Source organism: Lepidochelys kempii, chromosome 8, assembly GCF_965140285.1.
Source record: "Lepidochelys kempii isolate rLepKem1 chromosome 8, rLepKem1.hap1, whole genome shotgun sequence".
Taxonomy (NCBI): Eukaryota; Metazoa; Chordata; order Testudines; family Cheloniidae; genus Lepidochelys; species Lepidochelys kempii.
This window is the reverse complement of record NC_136387.1, coordinates 29468909-29481882: the sequence shown is the minus strand read 5'-3', so window position 1 is coordinate 29481882 and position 12974 is coordinate 29468909. Positions and strand designations below refer to the sequence as shown.

Below are 12974 nucleotides of genomic sequence, written 5' to 3'. Positions count from 1 at the left end.
AAATATTTCGCAGGGACTCTCCAATTAACATTGGTAATGCACAAGGTGCTGCTCAAATTCATATGGTTCCAGGGGAGTTTACAATTGAGATTTGATTGCAAAGCTGAGCCAGAGCAAATAGTTGTGTCTCCGGGGTATACTGGAAGACTTGACTCCCAAGGACAGAGTTGTAATGTGGGTGAGTGTATATGCTGGCATGCAGTGACATTGAAACAATGAGAGCAATACTCCAGAGAAAACAGAATTTACTTTTTTAGGGCAAAAAGAAACTATTGAAAGCGTTTGAGGGCACACACCTTTAATTGAGGTGAATAGCCAGAAACAATTACATCTACTAGTTAAAAGAAAAGGAGAACTTGTGGCACCTTAGAGACTAACAAATTTATTTGAGCATAAGCTTTCGTGAGCTACAGCTCACTTCATCGGATGCAATCAGTGCCCCTAAATTTGTTAGTCTCTAAGGTGCCACAAGTACTCCTTTTTTTTTTTGCAAATACAGAGTAACACGGCTGCTACTCTGAAATCTAACAGTTAAGTGGATTGTACAGTATAATTTTTTTGTTTAGAACTACAAGTGTTTGTAAATACATTTGGTTGGTGAGAATTCAGATGGATACTGCTGTGGCTTTTTTAATGTTGCTATTACAGTAGGCTATGTTGATTGATTTCTAGATTTTATGTACATTTTTAAAATCAGTTTATTGTAATAGCTCTTGTTTATGCTAGTCTTCTCTCAGATGCTTACTCTGAGAAATTTGCGTGCTGCCTATAGGAAATTTCATTAGTTAAAAACTCAGTAGCTTATTTTACTGTGTGCCTTTGAAAAACCAACAAATTGCATTAACATACTGTTTATTGGCAAAGATGGAGATTGCCCACTGACCTGGATGGAAGTAGAACTTGGCACTTTGCAGATCAGCTGTCCATGTTCCCATATCAAATGGTATTTGCTGGGATCTGTTCACTGGTAGAACTGAAGAATAGATGGTTTATATCATCAAATACTGATGGTCTTACAGAAGTTCACACTGAGCTGGCCAGCTTGGGGTAGTTTATCTTAGTGGCATAAAGCATTCCTGCTAGATATTTGATATTTAATATTTTTCAGTTATACAGTGTCACATTCCAGTGACCCAGCAGATGCACCAGCATTATCATAAAGTGAGGAAGGAAGACCAAATCTTTTTGCCTCTACGTTTCTGGATGTTAAGATCAGTAGCATAAATTAGCCTGGCAAAATCTTACTCCCTTTCTTGTCCAGGGCAAATAACCATTTTTGTTGGGCTAATAAAAGAGATTTAAGTTTGTTAATTAGCATTATGTGAAAGTTAAGTGAATAAATTTATTTATTCCCGTTCCCACCTCCATAGATTAATGTATCTTAGAATCATAGAATCATAGAATGTTAGGGTTGGAAGAGACCTCAGGAGGTCATCTAGTCCAACCCCCTGCTCAAAGCAGGACCAATCCCCAACTAAATCATCCCAGCCAGGGCTTTGTCAAGCTGGGCCTTAAAAACCTCTAAGGATGAAGATTCCACCACCTCCCTAGGTAACTCATTCCAGTGCTTCACCATGCTCCTAGTGAAAGTGTTTCCTAATGTCCAACCTAAACCTCCCCCACTGCAACTTGAGACCATTGCTTCTTGTTCTGTCATCTGCCACCACTGAGAATAGCCTAGCTCCATCCTCTTTGGAACCTCCCTTCAGGTATTTGAAGGCTGCTGTCAAATCCCCCCACAGCTTCTCATCCATTGTAATCCCCAGGTCCTTTTCTGCAGAACTTCTGCTTAGCCAGTCTGTCCCCAGCCTGTAGCAGTGCATGGGATTCTTCCTTCCTAAGTGCAGGACTCTGCACTTGTCCTTGTTGAACCAAGTCTTGATGACAGTCTTACAAATCAGGGATTGTTTGGCGTATTATTTTAAGCAGGGCAGTGGAAACTGTCTGTTTTGTAGGCAAGGCATTCCAACCTTGAACATTGGTTAGATAGTCTACTGACACATGCTGACCCTAGTATTAAATAAAGGGCAACTGTTGCAATTGACACTTTGTGGTGCTGCTGGAGGCTAGATATCTGATTTGTGATACCTGTTGGGATTTTGATGTACAGCTGGGCAACGCATTGGGATTTGGGTGGATCTAGTCCAATGGACATGTTTTTCACAGAACATGTGCAGATGGGAATTGGCTTCCTAGGAACTGAAGTTTATGGAGAACTGATATGAAATTTTACAGATGCAACACAGAATACAGACCAAGGATGTCAGGAAGGACTAATAAGTTTATCTGCAACCTGGCCCTATATCAGCCCCAGAGTTAACTCAACAGCTTGAAGCACAGCCCACAATGAAACCAAGCAAGAGGCTTCATGAAGGACCTGTTAGCTTCGTAGGCTAATTTGTTGTAGGAACAATGCATTCCGGCATTTGGCATCTGGCTACTGCAGCTGCCAAGCATGTCCCATACATGTTGACTCCAGTTTTGGAGCAGATGCAGGTGGTTGAGAAGGACAATAGATTCAGCATTGCCAGTAACAGAAGGAGGCAGCAGCATCCGACTAGTATTGGGGCCATCTGCTTTGCTGTATTTTTTTGTAGGTTTGCCTTTTGCTGTCATAGTAAGATTAGTGTATTATGGAAAAAATCCTTCATGTGTCACACGGGGATCAAGAGAGAACAAAACTCTTTTGAATTGTTTCTATAGCCTCACAAATTGGCGTCCTAGCCTAATCATGTAAAGTTAAAATTAATTCTACACTAATTGTTCTCTCCTTTGTACCTGCTGTGAGTGAGGAGGAGATGTTGCTACGCTTCCTGGTGAGCTGGGAGTGCTGAGCAAATCTTACTTGTCATAGCGATTTCTTATACAATTTAGTGCTGCTGAAATGGAGAGTCCTGGGATAATTGGTATGGAGTTGCTGCAAACAGCAGGAATGTTCATGCCCATCTGTAAGGTTTTGGAACAATTTCAGACTTAAAAACCCTCCCCCTTCAATGTACTTAAACCCTGATCACCATCTAATTCTTGGTTTCAGAGTAGCAGCCGTGTTAGTCTGTATCCACAAAAAGAACAGGAGTACTTGTGGCACCTTAGAGACTAACAAATATATTAGAGCATAAGTTTTCATGGGCTACAGCCCACTTCATCGGCTGCATAGAGTGGAACATATAGTAATAAGATATGTATATACACACAGAGAAGGTGGAAGTTGCCATACAAACTGTAAGAGGCTAATTAATTAAGATAATTAATTATTATCCATCAAAACTGGAAAACTACATTGTAACACAATGAAGGTGAAAGATGTTCATTCACCTTGATAATGGAGGTGTTATAGTTTTCCAATGCAGGAAAGCGGTAGTGAGGGACAACTGTTTTTTAAGAAAAAACAAAAACCCAAAACAATACATTAAGAATGAGTTTTATGTTCAATATATTGCAACAATACTGTCGAGTATAAATTTATATTCTGTAGTTTTAAACAAATATCCTTACCTGTTACTAATACCTTAAATTATTAAAACAAAGTATTTTTAAATTCTCAAGTACTAGTTACCATTCATGCTGCTTGTTTACATGAAGTATTTCATCATTTTAAACTGCGATTAGTCTAGTTTGTTTCATGTGCTGTTTCTGGTTAGTTTCATTTTCTTCCTTTCCTATATTAGCACAGGGCTGCTGTTCTTGGGCAGCAAACACTGCAGAGGGTATGTTTAAATTCAAATCTTCATTGATATTTTAATAAAAACATGAACATTCATATCAATGTGAGCATTTGTTTGGTTTTTGGACCTAATCATCCCTTCTAAATTTTGGTTATGTGATAACCAGCCTACGTAACTCTATATTACAATCCTATATGGAAAATTCGCACAGGTCATGCATTTGTGTTTTGCTTCCCATAAACATTTGGCAGTGACCCTATCACCTTTGGCTCAAGAGAAAACAGCTAACTTTAAAGTGCTGTCTCTAATCTCTGATAAACTAATGGGGCTTGCAGGAAATGGAAACTTTCCAACTGCTTAAATATTTATAAAACCAAACAGTGTATTTAATGTGTGAGGCGGAATTGCCATGTCAGAGTCACTCTGGTATTTCATACCATATGCAGATAATGCCGTATGATCTCCAGGAATCTGCCTTCTGCTCAATCCTGAGAAAGAGGATGTAATTGTAATAGAATTTGGAGTGTCACTCCTGTGCCAGCTTTTCAAAGGATCTCCCATTTCCTGCTTCTATTTAGGAAGGGCTGACTCCTTCCCTACAAGCATCTGAGCAGCTATATTGGCATCAAAAAAGAGTAAGCAGTTAGAATCATCCTGTGTTTACTAGCATATCTATTTTAAAAAGTTGGTCAATAAGTCTATTGATAGATCCTGTTGTAGTATCTGTGTAACTGGGTAGGGGCAAAACCAATTCTAATAATTTAGTGAGGTTGGTAGTTATCGACAGTGGCTAACACACAAAGTTTGTACACCTGTTACAAGAACTGTCCAAATATTTATTAATTCCCATACCATTTTAAGGTAAAATACATATCTTGATTTCATAGTTGGAGAGAACTGAGACTGGGAGTGGCAAAGTGGCTCTGGCACAGAGCAGGTATTAGAAGTCTAGAGTTCATGTCTCTTTCTTCTGCATAAACTACTAGGCTATGTTGCTTCCCTGATCAAAAAATAAAATGGGTGACCATTTCAACAGGCTAAATAACTGTTTGTAAGGAGATGGGCTCTGTAAGGATATCTCGGACTCCAGTTTAGTCCTCACTGAGCTTTGGTGTCTCTTAGCTACACTTTTAAAGCAATATGTTAGTTTACAGAGTAAGAATATTCATGATTTTAGTAGCTCAGTTAAACCAGGATTTATAAGTGCCTTGTTACTTACATCTCTAATACTTGGTGCCCAAGGCTGATACTGTACCGTGGATGCAATACAGTGCCATGCCTTCATGAGTATTGTCCCTTTTTCAGTTGTTAACATTTTGGGGGCATTGGAATACTCTGTATGCATCCACAGAAAACATCAGTTGGGTATTTAATATGTATGCCATTGTTACCACAATAGCCTTTCAGACAGCGCGTATCTTAAAATTTCCTTCTGTCAGGCTGAAAACTAGCCTGGCATATCAGGAGCCTAATGTAGGTCAACACAAATCTTTCTTTTGATAAAGTTTATTTCCTCCTCTCAGGTTGATTAGTATCATATTGATACAGTTTGGGGTGGGGGGTGGGGAATGTCCTTAGATCACATCTAAACAGCTGGGACTCTATTTTCCAACTATCTTAATTCCCATTAGAGTTAAGAGGAGCTGCACCTAAATCTTCCCTAGACTTCAATGGCATCCACAGATTTTTTAGAGCATTTTGGCAACCATTTCTAGCAGTGAAATAATAACTGCTAGATCGTTTCAAAAGTTCTAACATTGGAACAGATGTAGAGCAAGAAGTGTATTGATGCTTCCTGTACAGAAGCCTGGTCACAGAGAGGCAGCAGGCCAAGGTTAAGCTATTCAAAGTAAAGAACTTTGTAGTGTCTGTAATGTTTGTGTAAAGTGTTATATTAAAATACCTGAAGGTAGAAGTTCATTTAGCTAAAGAATAGAAGTGTCAGCGGTACAACTTTTCTGAAGCTGCCTTAACCTTGTTCTCATCACTGTGGTGAAAAGGTCATTGTGTCTAGGATCATTAGCTGATGGAAAAATTACTAACTGAAACATTTTCTAAACTGCTATTCCTGGATTAGCTTTTTCTTGATTCAATTCACAGTGGAAATGCAGCTGTAGTTTCAGAAGGAAGTTCTGGGTTACTTTAACCTGGGAAACTATTTAACGTTTATGTGACTATGTAGACTCTTCCCTATTTGCTGGAAAAAAAGATGTGCTTAACTTGAGTAACTAACATGAGTTAAAGTTCTAATGAAGACAAGGCAGGGTGTAGTTTACTTTTTGCAGAGTGAGCAAGTTGAGTTAAAGACTAAGATGAGTTTAGGGTTTCCTTGACCTGCTAATTTGTGTGAAAACTACAAATGGCCTTACCTAACACAAGGTCAAATTCTAGTGAAGACAGCTCGAGTTAAGAACAAAGCTTTTTTCCTAGTAAAGATAATGCCTAAAGATTTCTTCTTCTTTTCTCTTATTGAGAGTATGTCATTTAAGAATGTGTGTGTGATTTATCAATCTGTTCCTGATTTTGTTAATAAAGGCTATGCTTTGATAAAATTATGTGCAAATTGAGGGCAATTGGACATGAAATGTGTACTATGAGAGCAGCAGTAATGGTGTATTTAGACTAGGTGAAGTTGGAATAGTGGTAGAAATTTGTGACAAATTTTAAAAATGAAGAGAAGTGCATCAGTCTGTTTAAAACAAATGTCATTTCAACCTACCTCCTTACTTGAAGGTGAAAATGGGTTGCTTGGGTGTGCGTTGCAATAGGATTACCTACATTAATCAAACTGAGCTAATTTGCATTATGTAATAAAACAGTTTCAGAGAGAGAGACATTTAAAATTCACTTAATGAAGAAGGAGCAAAGCAGTAAATTCATGAAAAAAATAGAAATACATAGATGAATTCCTTCACCTTACTGAACTGATAACTTACTGCTGAATATTTCAAGCGAAATCAGGCTATGCATTCCTATGCATAAATGTATAGAATGCTTTTTTTGTTTAGAAAATATATTTTAACAAACCGGTTTGTTTCTTCAGTCTAGTATGCCAGATTCTGAAGCTCTTTCTAAAGATCTGAGGAGAATGTATAGGGACTGTCCATATGTCAGACAAGCCTTGACAGTTTGGTTGGACTCATACCTCAACTAGAAGCCTCCCTAGGAAGGAGAAGAGTGCAGTTCAGGATTCCTCTCCTCCCCAACAAACACCAGTAACTTCCAATATTGGCACAGTTTAGAGGCAGCTGGTATGTGCTCTTCCAACAGCATACTAAACTTGTTTACATTTTTAAGGCATCTGGTGAGTGTTCTGTATTTCTGTAAGGTTATGCTTTGCCTCTGCTTCTGTGGGAATGTTGTAGTGTTGGCCATAATTGCTGTAAAATGAGCAGTTGATTCCTGATATCTATTGTTCTGAAGTAACTGCCTAGCGGAATTGATAGTGGGCCAGGAACAAAATATTAAAAGACCCTACCAACAGGTACTATACTGGGGCAAATTCTTGTTACGAAGAACTAGTAAGTGGTGTCCAGTGTTACTAATGGTGTGCTGGCCTTCCAGTTTAATTAATAAAGTAGTGTTCTGTGCTAGGTGTATGTCCTGCTGTCATGCCTAAGAGTCAGTATGTGTGACTGGCCATTGATATCTTGGACTGGTAGCTGGACATATGTATCATAGATCCTTTTTTGTTCATTCCAACATATAACAGATGTTTCACAGATCTTCACAGGTGGATGACATAGACTTGTACACTGTATAGCAAATATACCCCACTTTCAACATATTTGTGTGTTTGATGCATCTACTCTATGGTGGAATAAATACTGTGTATGTGCGCGTGTGTGTACACATGCCATAAAACAAGTTCTTGTCCTTGAAACGGTAAACTAGCAGAACTCACATACGTAGGATTCCTCAGGAATCCACCTTTGTGGAGTCATACAGAATAAGCTTGCTTATTTAATAAGTCACTCCAATTACTTGTCATCTAAATTTCTTGTTAATCACTGAAAATCAACCTTTGGTTTTGTTACAGAAATTGAAGCCAAAGAAGCCTGTGACTGGCTGAGGGCTACTGGTTTCCCCCAATATGCTCAGTTATTTGAAGGTACAGTATGATCCATACATCTGATTTTAAATCCAACTGGAATCCCTTAAAAAATAAATCTTTCAGAGCTCAGTACCTCTGACCACACTTATACTGTAAGCATAGCCATGTTGTTGTAACCAATTCTTACAAATTTAATCTGATACAGTTTATCAAACCAAACATGTGGCTGAGTTGTGCTGTGCACACGGAAACTATATCTTAAGTCAATGTTTGTGCAGCAATGTAAAGTGCTTTAAAAAAAAAAAAAAGATTGGGGGAGAGGGGGAAGGACCAAATATGAGTAATAGGCGCTGGTAGCAGAGATTGCAATTCAGGTTGAATTTCAGTTTCCCTACGTTTTAATAGCTCGAAACTTTTTCAGTCTCCTTCCTTTTTGTCTGAAATTTTCCACGTTTAGTTTTTCACTCCTAGCAATCCCTCAAGCTCTCTCTCCACCCTCCCAAAAATGCTTGAACATAATTGTTTGAACCACTTTTTTAAAGGGGGGGGAAAAATACTCTTCCAATCAGAAATGTCTCAAATAGATTATAAATTCAGTCTCAGCTTGTTCTCATAGTGTTATTGGGCTACAAGGGTTATTCCAAGTTTGGAAAAAGTTATTGTCATTTTGAAGTTATAAACATTTAAAAACAAAGTTTATGTTTGCATGTTAGAAATAGGCTTTTTAATATTTGTTTATTAGTCTAAACTTTTGATTTAGGATAGCTGGGTTGAGGGGACATGAAACCAAATAGCTATAGATCAAGGAATTTACAAACATCACTGGCAACACTTCCTTTCTTTAAAACAAACCAGCAAACAAATCAGTGATTGCAACATTAAGATTGAGAAATCAAATAGTCAAAGCTCAGCTTGGAAGTCATATGCCTTAAAATGTGATGTCTCATGATATCCTTTGTCAGACTGAAATACATAGATATAAACAAGCATTTTGTGTGCAACCTTACATTTTGTGTAGATCCTCAGTGTACCATACTGTATAATACTCTCTGAATTAACCTGAGGATGGAATGCAGTGTTCTGACTTCACTTGATATTTAAATGTCAGTAAGATCTAGAAAAGAATCCAAGAAAAACAGTGCCAGTAAAACTAGCATCCTCCTTGATCTGGGAGGGTATATCTCAAAATCTGGGCTGTCAAACCTTTTAGTCATACTTTTAAACTGGAGAACTGCTTTACTCAAGTGTGGCATGTTTTGTTGATCTCATTAAAGTTTAAGCAGAGTGTCTAGGCTGTGTGTAGTGAGCAAGTCCTTCCTATAGGCAAGATTTTTGTAAGAAATTCCAGTTTTATAAACATATGTAGGCAGTATTACCGTCACATAACTTTATCATGACTCTAGTGATTTTGGTGGTTTTTGACAAAGAATTTAGACTATACTTGCCATCACATTTCAGTTTAAGTTAAATAAAACTAAGAACCTTGGTTTTGATGCAACCTAATAGCCTAGTCTTGTAAACACTGGGGCCCTAGTCCAGCAAACACTTACGCATGTGAGCAGACCTGTCCCTTGGGTACGTTGAATCGGGGCGACTGCCCAGGCCCCACGCTTTGGGGGCCCCCACCCTTTGATAAAATCGTGAGGAGGTGAGCTGGGCAGGCGAGTGGAGTGAGGAGGCGGGTGGAGGGGCAAGAAGGAGCTGCCATACCAGAACCTCCCCCTCTCCCCAGCGCCTCCTGCCCGCTGGCGGGCCCCCCAATCAGTGCCTCCCCTTCCCTCTCAGTGCCTACCACGTGCCGTGGATCAGAAGTTTCGTGGCATCAGGAGGTTCGGGGGGGGTGGGAGGGGAGAAGAGTGAGTGCGGTGGGGGGGGTGGAAAGAAGCAGGGTGGGGGCTTGGGAAGGGGTGGAGTGGGGGCAGAGCCTGGGGGGAGCACCCCCTCCCGGCAGATTGGAAACTCGGCGCCTATGTCTCGCGTACCACCCCCCACCCCCACCCCACTCCCTGGATAGCTCTGCATGTGAGTAATCCCACTGAGGGCGTGTGCGTAAAATTACTCGTATGTAATTACTTGGAGATTGGGCCCTTAGTTATTTGCATGTCAATTGCATGTGTTTATATTTATATTTAGTTTTATCTAGCTTAAACTGAAATGTGATGGCAAGTACTGTTTAACTTCTTTGCAGATGTTCATATTATGATCTTTGTGAAGAGACTATAAGTAGGGTTGGCAGAATTTGATTTTTTTTTTTCATTTTTTAAAAAATAATTTCAACAGATATCAGTGTTTATAAGCTTTTTTTTCAAGTTTTTTTTTTTTTAATTTTCACAGTTGCGGGAAATCATTGGGGGAGGTCATTCAGTGGAAGGGTCAGACAATTATTTAATGACTGTTGAAATTAATGAGTTGTTGAGAAGAAAAAAGTTAAAGCTTATAACCATTAAAACACAAATTGTCTACATACTTCACATATCAAAATATGCCAAGTAAATAGCCTTAAATCAAAGCCTTAAGTTCTCAAGTAGCATTTTTCTTTCTTTGCCTAACCTGTAAATCTTGTTTAATATTGATGGATATATTTTTTCATTGTTTTCTGTGTGTGTGATGAAATTGATGTTTAACAATCTTTACTGATAAAAATCTAAACCCTCCAAGCTTAATTATAAATATTTTATATTCACAGACATGCAGTTTCCTATCGACATCAAAACTGTGAGGAAAGATCATGAATTTTTAGATCGAGATGCTATTGATTCTCTGTACAGGTAAATATTATTAGTTTGAGTTTTCCCCCAGCCCAGCACACATGAAAATTATGCTTATAGTGTTTAGCATTTAACATACTCTTTTTGAGGGTATATTTTTTGTTTTGTTTAACAAATGACTTGTCTGACATCCCAATTCAAGAAAGCTCTTAAGCATATGCTTAAGTCCCATTGAAACCAATGGCCTTACATACTTAAAAGTGAGGTAGGTGCTTCAGTGCTTGCGTGAATGAGTTTCTCTATAGCAAAACTATTTTCTCTGTGTACAGAGTGAGATGGAATACTATTCTGGCTCTCCTTAATCCATTCACCATCAGAATCACATTAGAATAATGGCACCTTTTTTTTTAATTTACTGGAACTACATCTCAACATTTCACGTTGATGTCAAAGCGATTACTCATGTGCTTAAGTGCTTTGCTGGTTTGGGGCCTTATTGATCCTGCAGTACCACCGAAATGATTTAAAAAAAAAAAAACCCTACGAAAGTCCTAATGATCTACCTTAGTCCCACTGGTTTATTTCTTATGTTTTAAGACATTAATATGACCAAGACTTTTTTCTTTGCCAAAGTCTTACATTGATGTAGCATCCTTCACAATCACCAAAGCTTTCTTAAGCTTTTATTAATGAAATAACATTCTGATTGGTTATAGTCCTCTCTTCGGACTCGGCAAGGGGAGAACTCTAGCTGTAGACAACATCATGTAACTGCAGAACTGGGTTGGTGGTTTGGGGGCATTTCAGGAACCCACAGCAGAAAGTCAGTTATTACTGGCAGAAGTTCAGACTGTGTTTTTAAGAGTTCAAGGGCAGTTATAAGAATGTCTGTCTGCTTTTATTTAAGAAAATAATTTGGCTTAAAATCTTCAGTCCTTTTTTTTCCTTTCCCCTAGACGGTTAAATACACTGAACAAGTGTGCAGCAATGAAAGTGGAAATAAGTCGTCAGAGAAAACGGGTATGTCTTTAAATTTTGGTTGTCATTTTGGTTAAAAATAAAAAAATTACTCGATGGTATTTAAAACAAACCATGTAAAGTGGCAGGCATGTTTTGAAGAAGATCCATTAAGGATTAGCAATTGTTTATCTTTCTGTTGTCTTAATTTGAGTTGTCAATGAGCAAACCTGTCCTGCAAAACACATTCATTTTCAATTGAAAAAAATTAAAGGTAGGAATCTAATTAAAAATTTTATCAGTTTTCATTTTGTAACTTAGCCAAATAGAGCATTTTTAAAAAATAGCATAACGTGGTACATATGTCATTGCCTGGTAAGATGAAAGCTTTTACTCAGAGATTTTTAATGCTTTTGAGTTGACAAATGGACTGCACAGATGCCTTGACACAACATGTGCTTAAGTGCTGCCCTGATTAGGGAGACTCTTCTGAATCAGGGCCTGAAAATGTATGCTCAGAGGAGGGCTCTGTGCAAGCTTCCTAGCCACTGTATCTCAACTGATCTATAGGTGAGGTTTTGCAGTGTTGTTGTAGTTGTATTGGTCCCAGGATATTAGAGAGACAAGGTCGGTGAGAACAACAGGCTATTGAGCTTACACAAAGCTCTTATTCAGGCCTGAACTTCCTCTTCTGGACTTCAAACAATCCCCTAACCTCTCCAAACTCATCATCAGAAGCAAGCTCCCCCTAGACCAGGACACACCAACTCAAAGTGGCAACGGACCCTGCCAGAACAACAGATGCAAAACCTGTCGAAATATCTCCATCGCTATGATGATCAACACCGCACACAACACACCTTTCAAGATCCATGAGTCTTAAAACAACATGGTGGTGTACATAGGCGCCGACTTCTCCTGGCGCCGGAGGGTGCTTGACCCCTCTCTGCCCCTGGCCCCGCTATGACTCCACCCCTGCTCTGCCCCCATTCCAACCCCTTCCCCAAAGTCTCCGCCCCTCCCTGCCCCTATTCCAACCCCTTCCCCAAATCCCTGCCTCTTCCCTGCCTCCTCCCCTGAGCGCACCGCGTTCCCGCTCCTCCTCCCTCCCTCATGGAGCTTGTTATGCTGCGAAACAGCTGTTTTGCAATGGCAAGTGCTGGGAGGTAGGTGGAGAAGCGGGGACGCGGTGTGCTCAGGGGAGGAGGCGGCGTAGGCGAGGGGTGGGGGGACAGGGAGGGGAGCTTGGTTGCCGGTGGGTGCACCCACCAATTTTTCCCCAGGGGTGCTCCAGCCCTGGAGCACCCACGGTGTCGGCACCAATGGTGGTGTACCTCATCCAGTACACTAAATGGCCCAATAACGACTATGTGGGTGAAATGAGACAATCACTATGCTCTTGAATTAATTCACACAGAAACATGATAAAAGACACAAACACCAGATCACCTGTGAGTGAATACTTTTCACAAAGCGATCACTTTGTCTGACCTCTGTCCTCATTCTCAAAGAAAATCTGCATAACATTTTCGAAAGATGAGCCTGGGAGCTTAAATTCATAACTCGGCTAGACACTAAAAATCATGGACT

The 12974-nt window shown here is 39.5% G+C and overlaps 1 protein-coding gene across 5 annotated transcripts in view; it reads left to right on the top strand.

The window, feature by feature from the left end:
* The window catches only part of LOC140915737 (rho GTPase-activating protein 7), a 171295-nt gene that overhangs the window by 136026 nt on the left and 22295 nt on the right, over positions 1 to 12974 (top strand). For all 5 annotated transcript variants that reach the window (XM_073355942.1, XM_073355940.1, XM_073355939.1 and 2 more), the window contains 3 exons: positions 7705 to 7776; positions 10406 to 10487; positions 11384 to 11447. In XM_073355942.1, coding sequence (XP_073212043.1) covers positions 7705 to 7776; positions 10406 to 10487; positions 11384 to 11447 — 218 coding nt within the window. The remainder of the gene's footprint in view (positions 1 to 7704; positions 7777 to 10405; positions 10488 to 11383; positions 11448 to 12974) is intronic.